At 42.0% G+C, this 15168-nt stretch overlaps 2 protein-coding genes across 2 annotated transcripts; both read left to right on the forward strand.

Moving 5' to 3' along the window:
• The first annotated feature begins 893 nt into the window (after positions 1-893).
• On the forward strand, positions 894-1541 carry LOC135473399 (tyrosine-protein kinase HCK-like). The gene has a single exon (XM_064753249.1). The coding sequence runs from the start codon at positions 894-896 to the stop codon at positions 1539-1541; it is 648 nt and encodes a 215-aa protein (XP_064609319.1).
• Positions 1542-2458: 917 nt separating this feature from the next.
• On the forward strand, positions 2459-10310 carry LOC135473401 (uncharacterized). The gene is made up of 4 exons (XM_064753250.1): positions 2459-2524; positions 7930-8097; positions 8523-8633; positions 9150-10310. The coding sequence occupies exons 1-4, from the start codon at positions 2459-2461 to the stop codon at positions 10308-10310; spliced, it is 1506 nt and encodes a 501-aa protein (XP_064609320.1).
• Positions 10311-15168: the final 4858 nt, after the last annotated feature.

A 15168-nucleotide genomic window follows, 5' to 3' on the forward strand; every position in this document is an offset into this window, starting at 1 on the left:
GGAAAATCAAATACACGACCATTTTCGAAAACTTGAAGTTCAGATTCTCCGATTACAACCAAAACTATTTCAGTCCAAATTTAAATCAATGACAAGTATATAATCCTGTTTCTAAACCAAAAATGATAGCACCTTTTTTAATTTAGATAAAATAATGTGACATGATTTGTAAATTGATAGACATTATTTTTCCAAGGTTTTCCAGCTCAGCTGAGGTAACCTGTTGTACATATTGATGAACACAAATTTCCATGTTGTAGTCCAGTAGATTTAAACTGAACTAAGCGCAGAACTTGTCCTCGACAAGAATCAGAACCATGCAGTAATGAATAATATGTTATAATAAATAGTTGGTCTTTGTTTCCTTTTCTGCTTCACAGGTAGATCTTAGCGGTGAGGAACTATCATCATCAACAAGGCCTGTGGTCAGGCGGCTGTTTGTCCACAAACCTGATGCTGTCCACGTTAACCGTACGGTACAATCTACAGGGCCAACCCAAGGTCTGGCAAGTCTGCCACGAGGAGTACCGCCAAGTAAAGGCTCTACCCAGATATCACCCGTAGATTTGTCCGTGAAGCAAGTTGCGGAGAGCAGAAAACAGCCGGGCCCACGAAAACGACAGAGACCAAAATCTATCTCCCCTGGGACCCAGCCCGAGCCCAAACGTCCAGAGCTTAGGGTACCATCCGTCCCCAAGCCACCAGCCCCTTCCCGATCTGACTCGCCGACTCAGCCAAGACAGTTCACACTTACGGCTTCACTAAGTACTGTGTCCATCCCTAGTATTTCCCGCACCGATCTGGACTTGGAATACCTGGACGATGGAGCCTGTGACATTCTTGGTGAAGGCGGCTATGGATACGTCTAGCGCGGCAGGCTTGAGCAAGACGAGATGGCGACGAACATTGCCGCCAAATTCTTTAAGCCGAACCGGGCGTCTGTGGAGGAAATCGAAAGGGAGGCAAAGATACAGCGGTACCTACAAGACACCGGAGCTGTACCCAAAGTCCACGGGCTCATCAACATGGCTAGCAAAGGCGCCGATCCCATTCTGGTCCAGGAGTGTGTTGGTCAGGGAACAACTGTAGAGGATTTAATGGCCAGAGGGGCCGACAGAAAGACATGGCTGCAATTTACTCTACAAGCGGCCCAGGGACTGCAGAAAATCCACCAGAAAGGCGTCCTTCTGAACGACATAAAGTTCGACAACATCCTCTTGGACGAGAGTCTAGAGTCCCTCAAGGTGAAATTTGTGGACATGGGTATGGCAACATTTAACTCCAGCTACACCAGTACTGTGAAACCCGCCGACATGGTGGACTGTCATCACATTGCCCCGGAAGTTGTTAATCAAGCGCCGTCTAGCGTCAAGTCAGACCTGTACAGCCTGGGTTACGTCTTGCGTGTTATCGGGGAGGATGCTCATCTGCCAGACTTGGAAATGTTGGGGTTCCTGTTGATGCGTGACAATCCTGCTCAACGACTGAGTCTTCCAGTTTTCATAAAGTGTGTGGAATTCTTCATGGATTCTTGTAATTGAATGCTCGGAGTTAATTCACCTGATACTACTGTCTGTGATAAAAACGATGGGACAACAAAATCTACCTCAGGATGTTGCTCTGTTATGTTATTTCCCATTTTTACGGAGGCGTTAAAAAAAGTGCTAAAGACGAGATTGCTTTTCCACTGAGCCTTAAACACATATAGCATCTTGAGACACCCACACGTTCAGGTCAGACGTTCATTACAACGAAAAAAAATCGTGAAGATATATATTTATTCTAAAATGTTCAAAGGCGTTTTTGTATAGAACTGGACCAAAGTATTACGGGCTCTTTCTTAGTATGTTTATATTATTGAGAAATAAATTTACACCTTCAACAGAAGTATTAATTTCCGCTGGTTCGGATATAGATGTATATTGAATTTTTATTACAATGTTCAACTTTATACCTGTTATGAACATCATTTCTATATAGATGTCACATTTTGCTACAGTTGTTGAATTCGTTAAATGTTATAGCAAAATGTCTTTCTACCATAAAGAAACCATTTATTTGTATGGAAATTATGTCTATATATACATTCTTGATGAATACAGTATGATCTTTTATTTCTCTACAGCTGAAGTGTTTGTTGTGTATTTCCTTCTACTCTTAATTCTTTTATGCCTTGTAACACATATTTTTCTCGTGTATACCAAGAACACTTTACTCATATTCAACTGCCCTTGCCTGTCGCGATTTCATTGTAGAATTATCGCTGACTCTATTGTGGCAGAGATGCATTTGCTTTCTCCATCTAAACACTTGAAAAAACTTCCACTCACCTTCATAAATTGAGCATGTCCATTTTTATCCCAGGCATATAAATAGTGACGTATGGGTTACAGTGACATAAAGCTGCTTTGTGGATATGTACCCATGCCAAGAAATAGTTGCTCCCTCTGTTGACGACATGGTACGGAGGGAGGAGGTCACCTGTTCGAATCCTCGGATCCTCGAATGCGGCTCACCTCATGAGGTTTGTCAAGTACGTGTGGAGATACCTTTGGGATTTTTTGTCATGTGCCAGAAGATAATCGATCGCTTCCACGAAACCTTGCCTAATTCCCTCCCCTTTCATTTGGTTTGTCAAGTACCTGGTGATACGCAATCGTTTCCACCAGACACGGCCTGATTGCCTCCATCAGCAGCTCTTGCTTTAGGAGGTTTATCAAGTGCCTGGAGAGTAGCAGTCTTTCTCAACCTACAGGATGTTGGTCATTTAGTGTACATGCCTTTGAGAGAAGAGATGGTTTCCACTAAACCCTGTCTGGTTTTATCCACCCACAGGATGTTGGTCAATTAGGGTAGCCTACCTGGAGAAAATCGGTCGTTTCCGCCAGACCCTGGCTGGTTTACTCTAGTCCTGAGGGCCGATTAGTGAAACAAATACACCACATCACCACCAAATTATCATTTGCTTGGCTCGAGATATGTGTAAAAAAAAAAGAGACCACTCCATTTTTATATTGGAATATATCCTATTTACATTGCTCACATTCGGTAAGCATCCGAGGAACATAAATCTAAAATCATGAATCATTTCTTATCGCTAATAATGTTGTAATGTGTGAGAGAAAGCAAATAAAGTAAGCATGACAACTGCCTTTTATGACAAAATATCTGACTTTGTATTAGAGTTATCCTTTGCTAATTTATTCTTCGTTCTGTTAAAATAACACAGCGTCGGTGAATCAAAGCTCTTTAATGGTGTTCCATCTTTATGATGCTGGTGTGAGGAGTGGTGATGCTGGTGTGAGGGGTAGCGATGCCGGTGTTACACCGTCATGATGCTGTTGTTACACCATTGTGATGCTGGTGTTACACCGTCGTGATACTGGTGCCACTGTCGTGAAACTGGTGGTACACCGTGGTGATACTAGTGGTACACTGTCATGATACTAGAGGTACACGGTCCTGATACTGGTGTGAGGTTTTCTGATGCCGGTGTGAGATGTCATGATACTCAAGTAAAGAATCGTGTGAGGTGTCGTGATACTCGTGTGAGGAATCGTGATACTGATGTGAGATGTGAACATAACTGTTAGAAGCGTTCCCATATATCCATTTCTGTTCATTCACGAAAAACGAACAAAAAAGAAGAATCAGGCCTACACTAATCCTTTTTCCATTCGTTTTAATGATAATTTGAAACAGACTGGTGCTGTGAGAAAGGTGAAGGGGAAAACGAATAAAAACGACGTATACTGAAACATTTTGGGCACGAATACAGAAACAGACTGATCTACCCGCTAATCCACTCACAACGGGATATTAATCCGTAAGACGGCATGAGAGAAAACAGTCCGCGGGAACTCCCACTTTTGCGTGTTCGTTCCAACAATAACAACGCATTGACTGACAAGAACGGATTAAGTTACGTATTTTGTCTGCATACCCATCTTACAGGATTAAATACAATAGTATGCTACACGAAATACTCAAACTGATTTCCGAACGTCGCTGTTTTTTGGTATTATCCGTACGTTTGTTGCAGATTCACAGAGAAGAGTGTAACACTTGTAATGGTCGTCCTGGCCAGGTATAGGCCTAAACATCTATCGAGGTGTACTGGCCGTCAATGAAGAATGCTTTGCACGGTGTTTTTGTGTGTGTGTGTGTGTGTGTGTGTGTGTGTGTGTGTGTGTGTGTGTGTGTGTGTGTGTGTGTGTGTGTAAGAAAAGTAATCCTCTGGTGTGAATTTTCTTGCAATGTTTTGTGTTCCCCTTGGGGTTATTTTTAATAGTTGTTCTCGTCTCTGTATTATTTATTTGTTTGTTTGATTGGTGTTTTACGCTGTATTTCACTTGTACGACGGCGGCCAGCATTATGGTTGGTGGAAACCGGGCAGAGCCCGGGGAAAACCCACGACCATTCGCAGGTTGCTGCAACACCTTCTCACGTAAGACCGGAGAGGATGTCTCTATAATAAGGTATATTCTCAATTATCCGAATTATGACTTGATGATGCATATATACAGTTATTAGGCCATCCCATGGTGTGTAGTAAACTTTAACATGCTGACCTCACAAAACCACACTCAGCTTTTCATCCTATAAACTCACCATGTGACTAGCACGCAAATATGGCTTGGCTTAAAGGAGAAGAAAATTTAAAAACATGACACTATAGGCTGAAAAGAGCCATTTTTTTCTATCTGATGGCGCCTGCTGCATAATTTTGCGACATTTCCTCGCCATACACGTAAAGCCTGAAAACTGCAAAGCTGGCATAAATCCATGGGGTTCTCCATCTTTAACGCCTTGTAATTTATTCTGGAGGTGTGTTGCCTCTCAGCCAATGAGAGTCGTTAAAACTGCCGGCTTGTTCGTGTAAACTCAGAACCTACGTCCAACATTCCGGTTTCCCGATCATCAGGACACAGACCCCCATTACAACTTCCGTTTTTTGGTAGGGACGATTGTAGTTCTGTGAATTTTAGGGTGTAAAGTCTTTTTTTGCTCCCAGGCGTCCATTTTTGGTGCACAGGTGCATGCTTGGTATTAAAATGCTGGAAACTGTCTAAACTTTGAGGAGGTATGAGCTTTATTGATGAAAGTTTGAAATTCTGGGTGAGAGGACACAAGGTGTGAGGTAGTGATGAGGCTGCGAGTGACGTCCCCTTGGCGATGCTAGGCTTCTGCTAAAGATTTTTATGGCTTCTTTCTCACAGGCTGGGCCAGGTATGCACCAAAGCTTATCAGCCACGGAATGTTTGGGACTGAGCTACAGCGCTAGACGTTAACATTGTCGCTTATGGAAAATTAATGGAGGTCCGAAGCCATCAAGTGGAAAACGAACTGTACTGTTCGCTATCTTCTGGGAAGAAGAGTTCTAACGGAAATGTACGAACTGCACTTCGGTGGTTTCCGACGGCAATTCTTCTCCTAACACAGAAGACTTCAGGACTAGATCTTTCACTGTCGGCCGGCATCATTGAAAACTAATGACCGCTTCTCTCTTGTGTGTTACCGGCTCTGTTTCTTATTTGTATAATTTCTTACATACCTTTGTCTTCGGGAGTTAGTGTTAAACGTTGTTGTGGAAATAGATCTTGCGTTTATCGACTTGGAACGCTTTTTACGGACTACGAATGGTGTAGGAATGTTGAACTTGACCCTTATATTTGGCAAAATGGAGTCGCCCACAACGGATTTTGGTGCTGACTTTATTTATAATTTACCAACTTGAGGTACGCTTGCGAGGAAATGCATACTCTTTTCAATGGTATTTGATTGATATTTAAACTTTCCTCTCCTTGAACAGAAGAGGGGGGGGGGGCGACGGGGGTAGGGGAGAGGAGGGGAGTGAGGTGGGTCATCAACTGACGCTAGGCCTACGACACATACAAATCTGTGATGAAAACCTTACAAGTTTTCATGCACCAAGAGAAAGTTGTCCCAAGAAACTGTGTGTAAATTTCTGTGTCAGAATTTGTGACAGTATTTGCAGGTGTTAAAATTATGTACAGTGGAGCCCAGGTACTTTGGTCTCCGTTTCAGCCGAGAGGCCAAGATGATGTCAATATGATAAAAGGTCGTCTGAGCAGACGAAGGAGCCGGACTGAAATAAAGATTTATCACTAGTCCCATTATTGTAACCTGTGTATAATTTGATTGGTGCTTTATGCCATATTCAAGAATATTTTCACTTTTACGATGACGGCCAGCAATATAATAGAGGTAAAACTGACCGAGCCCCGGGGACTTTTTGTTATATGATATCGGTCAAATGTTTTCATTTTTGTTTCAATGTTAAGAGCTGCAAACATCGGAGTGAACATAATTATGTGTTTTATTAATTGTTTACAAAGGTACATCGAGAGGGAACATACGTGTAGATAACTCCTAAATTTGTTCAACAAGCTTAAAACCATATGTGTCCCGATGAACTGTGCTCACATGCAAAGTATAATTCCCACTTTGGTGCTACCCCATATGATCTTATTTATTGTTTCACACCGCCCTTCATACCTAGCGGTTTATATTTACAAGCGATTGGCGCCAGGTGACGTCAGGGGCAGGGATCCAGCCAAGTCTCACTGCTGATTATCATGCCGTCATACTAAAATGACGACATATCATTCTGTTAATGGAGAGCGATGACGTTTCGCACGTGAAATGACGTCATATCTTTATGACGTCATAAATCAGAACCAACAGTGTGGCCATTTCTCAGGAAATATGGACGTGAAAACCACACGGTTTTATACTCGCTCTCTTAAATCTGATCTTAGCAGCGATTTTTGGCAGAGACCATCATCAGAAATGCAGTCAAATAATGCACGAAAGGTCAGTGCGACGAAATATCATATAGGTTAACCCATATTAACATCAAATTATCAAGTTGTTAAAATGTGAAATGCCTGATGTTTTACTTTGTTTACTTTGCATTTTACGCAAACTAGTTCGAGGTTGCAAACAAAAAGGCTAGGCTTATTTTGTGAATCAGACATTGACATCTCTAGATGATCTTTCAAAACTATCCTTAGTGATGTAAATCAGTCGATAATAAAATATTTTGTTCATCTAAATAAGAAAAGTATTACCAGTTAGGGAATACATCCAGATCTACGTGTGGTCAACGTTTAGTTACTCGGTGTTTTGTACGGAAAATAGTCAATGGCACAGGAATAATTTCAGCTAACAAGGATATGACAACTTCACGCAAACAGTGCGCTGAGATTCCTCGTGAAAACCATTGAAAAACATAGTTAACAACACAACAATAAATGTGAGACCAATGTTAAATGTTTGATCGTTAAAATGGTTAGACCTAACAGTAATGATATGAGGGATGTGCCTGACTATCTTGTATATTCCGATCCCAGATTTCCCTCAGGATCCTGATCAAAGTGGAATAACTATAAAATAAAGGTGCAGACATTCATAAGCGGATCGTAAATAAGTGAAGACATTCATACTACATATATTTGTCTTTATATTAACTCGGTATAAATTCAAAGAACGTCCGCATCTATATTGTTGTTGTTGTAGCTATTGTTCCAGCGCGGACGTGATAGAAACTAAGGCAGAACGTCTTTCACATCTTGGCAGAGTTTACTTGTTTCATAAATATAGTCTAGATAAATAGATGTCTTTCTAAATCAGATTTTAAACAACGATAGCCTTAAAACTTTATTCTACAAATATATAGGGCCTAGTCGACATACACATTAATTCAAAATTATTTCAGAGTCAAGTAGAGAAAATGCCTTGTTTTTTAAAATCAGAAACGACAGTTTTACAGTGCAATGTCGTACATTTATTATAATTAATTCATATATGCCTAGTCTTGATTTTCACTTTTAAAAGTCCCTACCAGTATTACATTAGTCGACTGAATTGTCAACATATTTGAAATTATTGTTTTCTGTTCCACAGTGGGTTGGGTCAGATCGATCCGGACCACAGCAGTACCAAAGAAGACTAGATGTCGATTTCGACACTCCTTGGAATCGTAGATCTTATCCTAGAAGGCCCCTTTACTACCAATATATCCACCCACGTGGGGCACGTGACTATCCAAGAAACCCCTACAACTACTACCAGGTAGGCCTATAAGGAATGTGCACTGTTATACTTTGTGTGCTAGATGCTCATTACTCTGGTTAAGAAATTCAAATTCCACACGGTATATTTTTGGTATCGATCTTTGAATGTTTCCATAATCCGTTTGTTCATGACTGAAACTAACTATAGGACAGTTGACAAATGTACATATATATATAATTCAAAGAAAAATGGCTGATTTTATCATATATACTGAACAAGTGCTGCAAACATTTTTCTCACACGTATATATATATATATATATATATATATATATATATATATATATATTAACTGTATATCCACAGGGTTATGGAGGCGGTGACTGGTATCAGAGCCCTATATACCCTGACCCCAATGTAGTGCCGCAGTACCGTAGTTCACGGCAGGCCTGGAACTCTCACCCCCAAGTTGTTTGTCCACAGGGTTATGGAGGTGGTGACTGGTATCACAGCCCTGTGTACCCTGTCCCTAATGTACAGCGCCAGTACCATGCCTCAGGACACCCTCGGGCAGAATACCACAGGTCTGACCAGGTAGGTTCACTTTGTGTGTATGTAAGAGACCAAACGTCATCTGTCAGACATAGTACATTTACCTCAGGCCTGTCAGTAAAGGTGCTGCATCCAACTCATTATATGATCGCTAGATTCCTATCTTTTATATACACAACGGAAAATCAAATACACGACCATTTTCGAAAACTTGAAGTTCAGATTCTCCGATTACAACCAAAACTATTTCAGTCCAAATTTAAATCAATGACAAGTATATAATCCTGTTTCTAAACCAAAAATGATAGCACCTTTTTAATTTAGATAAAATAACGTGACGTGATTTGTAAATTGATAGACATTATTTTTCCAAGGTTTTCCAGCTGAGCTGAGGTAACCTGTTGTACTTATTGATGAACACAAATTTCCATGTAGTAGTCCAGTAGATTTCAACTAAACGAAGCGCAGAACTTGTCCTCGGCAAGAATCAGAACCATGTAGTACTAAATAATATGTTATAATAAATAGTTGGTTTTTGTTTCCTTCTCTGCTCCACAGGTAAATCTTGGCGGTGAGGAACTATCATCATTAACAAGGCCTGTGGTCAGGCGGCTGTTTGTCCACAAACCTCATGCTGTTCACGTTAACCGTACAGTACAATCTACAGGGCCAACCCAAGGTCTGGCAAGTCTGCCACGAGGAGTACCGCCAAGTAAAGGCTCTAGCCAGATATCACCCGTAGATTTGTCCGTGAAGCAAGTTGGGGAGAGCAGAAAACAGCCGGGCCCACGAAAACGACAGAGGCCAAAATCTATCTCCCCTGGGACCCAGCCCGAGCCCAAACGTCCAGAGCTTAGGGTACCATCCGTCCCCAAGCCACCAGCCCCTTCCCGATCTGACTCCCCGACTCAGCCAAGACAGTTCACACTTACGGCTTCATTAAGTACTGTGTCCATCCCTAGTATTTCCCGCACCGATCTGGACTTGGAATACCTGGACGATGGAGCCTGTGACATTCTTGGTGAAGGCGGCTATGGATACGTCCAGCGCGGCAGGCTTGAGCAAGACGAGATGGCGACGAACATTGCCGCCAAATTCTTTAAGCCGAACCGGGCGTCTGTGGAGGAAATCGAAAGGGAGGCAAAGATACAGCGGTACCTACAAGACACCGGAGCTGTACCCAAAGTCCACGGGCTCATCAACATGGCTAGCAAAGGCGGCGATCCCATTCTGGTCCAGGAGTGTGTTGGTCAGGGAACAACTGTAGAGGATTTAATGGCCAGAGGGGCCGACAGAAAGGCATGGCTGCAATTTACTCTACAAGCGGCCCAGGGACTGCAGAAAATCCACCAGAAAGGCGTCCTTCTGAACGACATAAAGTTCGACAACATCCTCTTGGACGACAGTCAAGAGTCCCTCAAGGTGAAATTTGTGGACATGGGTATGGCAACGTTTAACTCCAGCTACACCAGTACTGTAAATCCGGCCGACATGGTGGACTGTCATCACATTGCCCCGGAAGTTGTTAATCAAGCGCCGTCTAGCGTCAAGTCAGACCTGTACAGCCTGGGTTACGTCTTGCGTGTGATCGGGGAGGATGCTCATCTGCCAGACTTGGAAATGTTGGGGTCTTTGTTGATGTGTGACAATCCTGCTCAACGACTGAGTCTTCCAGTTTTCATAAAGTGTGTGGAATTCTTCATGGATTCTTGTAATTGAATGCTCGGAGTTAGTTCACCTGATAATATTGTCTGTGATAGAAACGAAGGTGCATCAAAATCTACCTCGGACTGTTGCTCTGTTATGTTATTTCCCATTTTTACGGAGGCGTTAAAAAAAGTGCTAAAGACGAGATTGCTTTTCCACTGAGCCTTAAACACATATAGCACCTTGAAACACCCACACGTTCAGGTCAGACGTTCATTACAACGAAAAAAAAACCGTGAAGATATAAAAATGTTCAAAGGCGTTTTTGTATAGAACTGGACCAAAGTATTACGGGCTCTTTCTTAGTATGTTTTTATTATTGAGAAATAAATTTACGCCTTCGACAGAAGTATTAATTTCCGCTGGTTCGGATATAGATGTATATTGAATTTTTATTACAATGTTCAAATTTATACCTGTTATGAACATCATTTCTATATAGACGTCATATTTTGCTACAGTTGTTGAATTCGTTAAATGTTATAGCAAAATGTCTTTCTACCATAAAGAAACCATTTATTCGTATGGAAATTATGTCTATATATACATTCTCGATGAATACAATATAATTTTCTATTTCTCTACAGCTGAAGTGTTTGTTGTGTATTTCCTTCTACTCTTAATTCTTTTATGCCTTGTAACTCATATTTTCGTGTACACCAAGAACACTTTACTCATATTCAACTGCCCTTGTCTGTCGCGATTTCATTGTAGAATTATCGCTGACTCAGAGATACATTTGCTTTCTCCATCTAAACACTTGAAAAAAACTTTCACTCACCTTCATAAATTGATCGTGTCCTTTTTTATCCCAGGCATATAAATAGTGACGTATGGGTTACAGTGACATAAAGCTGCTTTGTGGATATGTACCATGCTAAGAAATAGTTTCCCCCTCTGTTAACGACATGGTACGGAGGGAGGAGGTCACCTGTTCGAATCCTCGCATCCTCGGATCCTCGAATGCGGCTCACCTCATGAGGTTTGTCAAGTACGTGTGGAGATACCTTTGGGATTTTTGTCATGTGCCAGAAGATAATCGATCGCTTCCACGAAACCTTGCCTAATTCCCTCCCCTTTCATTAGGTTTGTCAAGTACCTGGTGATACGCGGTCGTTTCCACCAGACACGGCCTGATTGCCTCCATCAGCAGTTCTTGCTTTAGGAGGGGTCACGTACCTGGAGAGAAGCGGTCGTTTCTACCAGACAATATCTGTCTGCTTCCTCCACTTACAGGCCTTGCTTCAGTAGGTTTGTCAAGTGCCTGGAGAGTAGCAATCTTTCTCAACCTACAGGATGTTGGTCAATTGGTGTACATGCGAGAGAGAAGAGATGGTGTCCACTAGACCCTGTCTGGTTTTATCCACCCACAGGATGTTGGTCAATTAGGGTAGCCTACCTGGAGAAAATCGGTCGTTTCCACCAGACCCTGGCTGGTTTTCTCTAGTCCTGAGGGCCGATTAGTGAAACAAATACACCACATCACCACCAAATTATCATTTGCTTGGCTCGAGACATGTGTAAAAAAAACAAAGAGGAGACCACTTCTTTTTTATATTGGAATATATCCTATTTACATTGTTCACATTCGGTAAGCATCCGAGGCACATAAATCTAAAATCATGAATCATTTCTTATCGCTAATAAAGTTGTAATGTGTGAGAGAAAACAAATAAAGCAAGCACGACAACTGCCTTTTATGACAAAATATCTGACCTTGTATTAGAGCTATCCTTTGCTAATCTATCCTTCGTTCTGTTAAAATAACACAGCGTCGGTGAATCAAAGCTTTTTAATGGTGTTACATCTTTATGATGCTGGTGTGAGGAGTGGTGAGGGGTAGCGATGCTGGTGTTACACCGTCATGATGCTGGTGTTACACTGTTGTGATGCTGGTGTTACACCGTCGTGATACTGGTGCCACTGTCGTGAAACTGGTGGTACACCGTGGTGATACTAGTGGTACACCGTGGTGATACTAGAGGTACACCGTCGTGATACTGGTGTGAGGTTTTCTGATGCCGGTGTGAGATGTCATGATACTCAAGTAAAGAATCGTGTGAGGTGTGGTGATACTCGTGTGAGGAATCGTGATACTGATGTGAGATGTGAACATAACTGTTAGAAACGTTCCCATATATCCATTTCTGTTCATTCACGAAAAACGAACAAAAAAAAAATCAGATCTACACTAATCGTTTTTCCATTCGTTTAAATGATAATTTGAAACAGCCTGGTGCTGTGAGAAAGGTGAAGGGGAAAACGAATAAAAACGACGTATACTGAAACATTTTGGGCACCAATGCAGAAACAGACTGATCTACCCGCTAATCCACTCACAACGGGATATTAATCCGTAAGACGGCGTGAGAGAAAACAGTCCGCGGGAACTCCCACTATTGCGTGTTCGTTCCAACAATAACAACGCATTGACTGACAAGAACGGATTAAGTTACGTATTTTGTCTGCATACCCATTTTACAGGATCAAGAAAAGTAATCCTCTGCTGTGAATTTTCTTGCAATGTTTTGTGTTCCTCTTGGGGTTATTTTTAATAGTTGTTCTCGTCTCTATATTATTTATTTATTTGTTTGATTGGTGTTTTACGCTGTATTTCACTTGTACGACGGCGGCCAGCATTATGGTTGGTGGAAACCGGGCAGAGCCCGGGGAAAACCCACGACCATTCGCAGGTTGCTACTACACCTTCTCACGTAAGACCGGAGAGGATGTCTCTATAATAAGGTATATTCTCAATTATCCGAATTATGACTTGATGATGCATATATACAGTTATTAGGCCATCCCATGGTGTGTGGTAAACTTTAACATGCTGACCTGACAAAACCACACTCAGCTTTTCATCCTATAAACTCACCATGTGACTAGCACGCAAATATGGCTTGGCTTAAAGGAGAAGAAAATTTAAAAACATGACACTATAGGCTGAAAAGAGCCAATTTTTTCTATCTGATGGCGCCTGCTGCATAATTTTGCGACTTTTCCTCGCCATACACGTAAAGCCTGAAAACGGCAAAGCTGGCATAAATCCATGGGGTCCTCCATCTTTAACGCCTTGTAATTTATTCTGGAGGTGTGTTGCCTCTCAGCCAATGAGAGTCGTTAAAACTGCCGGCTTGTTCGTGTAAACTCGGAACCTACGTCCAACATTCCGGTTTCCCGATCATCAGGACACAGACCCCCATTACAACTTCCGTTTTTCGGTAGGGACGATTGTAGTTCTGTGAATGTTAGGGTGTAAAGTCTTTTTTTGCTCCAAGGCGTCCATTTTTGGTGCACAGGTGCATGCTTAGTATTAAAATGCTGGAAACTGTCTAAACTTTGAGAAAGTATGAGCTTTATTGATGAAAGTTTGAAATTCTGGGTGAGAGGACACAAGGTGTGAAGTAGTGATGAGGCTGCGAGTGACACCCCCTTGGCGTTGCTAGGCACGCCTCCCAGCTGCCGACATGGAAAGGTCCAGATTTTGACGGTCAACCTATGTCAAGATTTTTATGGCTTCTTTCTCACAGGCTGGGCCAGGTATGCACCAAAGCTTATTAGCCACGGAATGTTTGGGACTGAGCTACAGCGCTAGACGTTAACATTGTCGCTTATGGAAAATTAATGGGGGTCCGAGGCCATCAAGTGGAAAACGAACTGTACTGTTCGCTATCTTCTGGGAAGAAGAGTTCTAACGGAAATGTACGAACTTCACTTCGGTGGTTTCCGACGGCAATTCTCCTCCTAACACAGAAGACTTCAGGACAAGATCTTTCACTGTCGGCCGGCATCATTGAAAACTGATGACCGCTTCTCTCTTGTGTGTTACCGGCTTTATTTCTTATTTGTATAATTTCTTACATACCTTTGTCTTCGGGAGTTAGTGTTAAACGTTGTTGTGGAAATAGACTTGGAACGCCCTTTACGGACTACGAATTGTATAGGAATGTCGGACTTGACGCTTATATTTGGCAAAATGGGATCGCCCATACCGGATTTTGGTGCTGACTTTATTTATAATTTATCAACTTGAGGTACGCTTGCGAGGAAATGCATACTCTTTTCAATGGTATTTGATTGATATTTAAATTTTCCTCTCCTTGAACAGAAAGAGGGGGGGGGGGCGACAGGGGTAGGGGAGAGGAGGGGAGTGAGGTGGGTCATCAACTGACGCTAGGCCTACGACACATACAAATCTGTGATGAAAACCTTACAAGTTTTCATGCACCAAGAGAAAGTTGTCCGAATAAACTGTGTGTAAATTTCTGTGTCAGAATTTGTGACAGTATTTGCAGGTGTTAAAATTCTGTACAGTGGAGCCCAGGTACTTTGGTCTCCGTTTCAGCCGAGAGGCCAAGATGATGTCAATATGATAAAAGGTCGTGTGAGCAGACGAAAGAGCCGGACTGAAATAAAGATTTATCACAAGTCCCATTATTGTAACCTGTGTATAATTTGATTGGTGCTTTATGCCATATTCAAGAATACTTTCACTTTTACGACGACGGCCCGCAATGTAATAGAGGTAAAACTGACCGAGCCCCGGGGACTTTTTGTTTTATGATATCGGTCAAATGTTTTCATTTTTGTTTCAATGTTAAGAGCTGCAAACATCGGAGTGAACATAATTATGTGTTTTATTAATTGTTTACAAAGGTACATCGAGAGGGAACATACGTGTAGATAACTCCTAAATTTGTTCAACAAGCTTAAAACCACATGTGTCCCGATGAACTGTGCTCACATGCAAAGTATAATTCCCACTTTGGTGCTACCCCATATGATCTTATTTATTGTTTCACACCGCCCTTCATACCTAGCGGTTTATATTTACAAGCGATTGGCGCCAGCTGATGTCAGGGGCAGG

Source organism: Liolophura sinensis, chromosome 8 (genome assembly GCF_032854445.1).
Source record: "Liolophura sinensis isolate JHLJ2023 chromosome 8, CUHK_Ljap_v2, whole genome shotgun sequence".
NCBI lineage: Eukaryota > Metazoa > Mollusca > Polyplacophora > Chitonida > Chitonidae > Liolophura > Liolophura sinensis.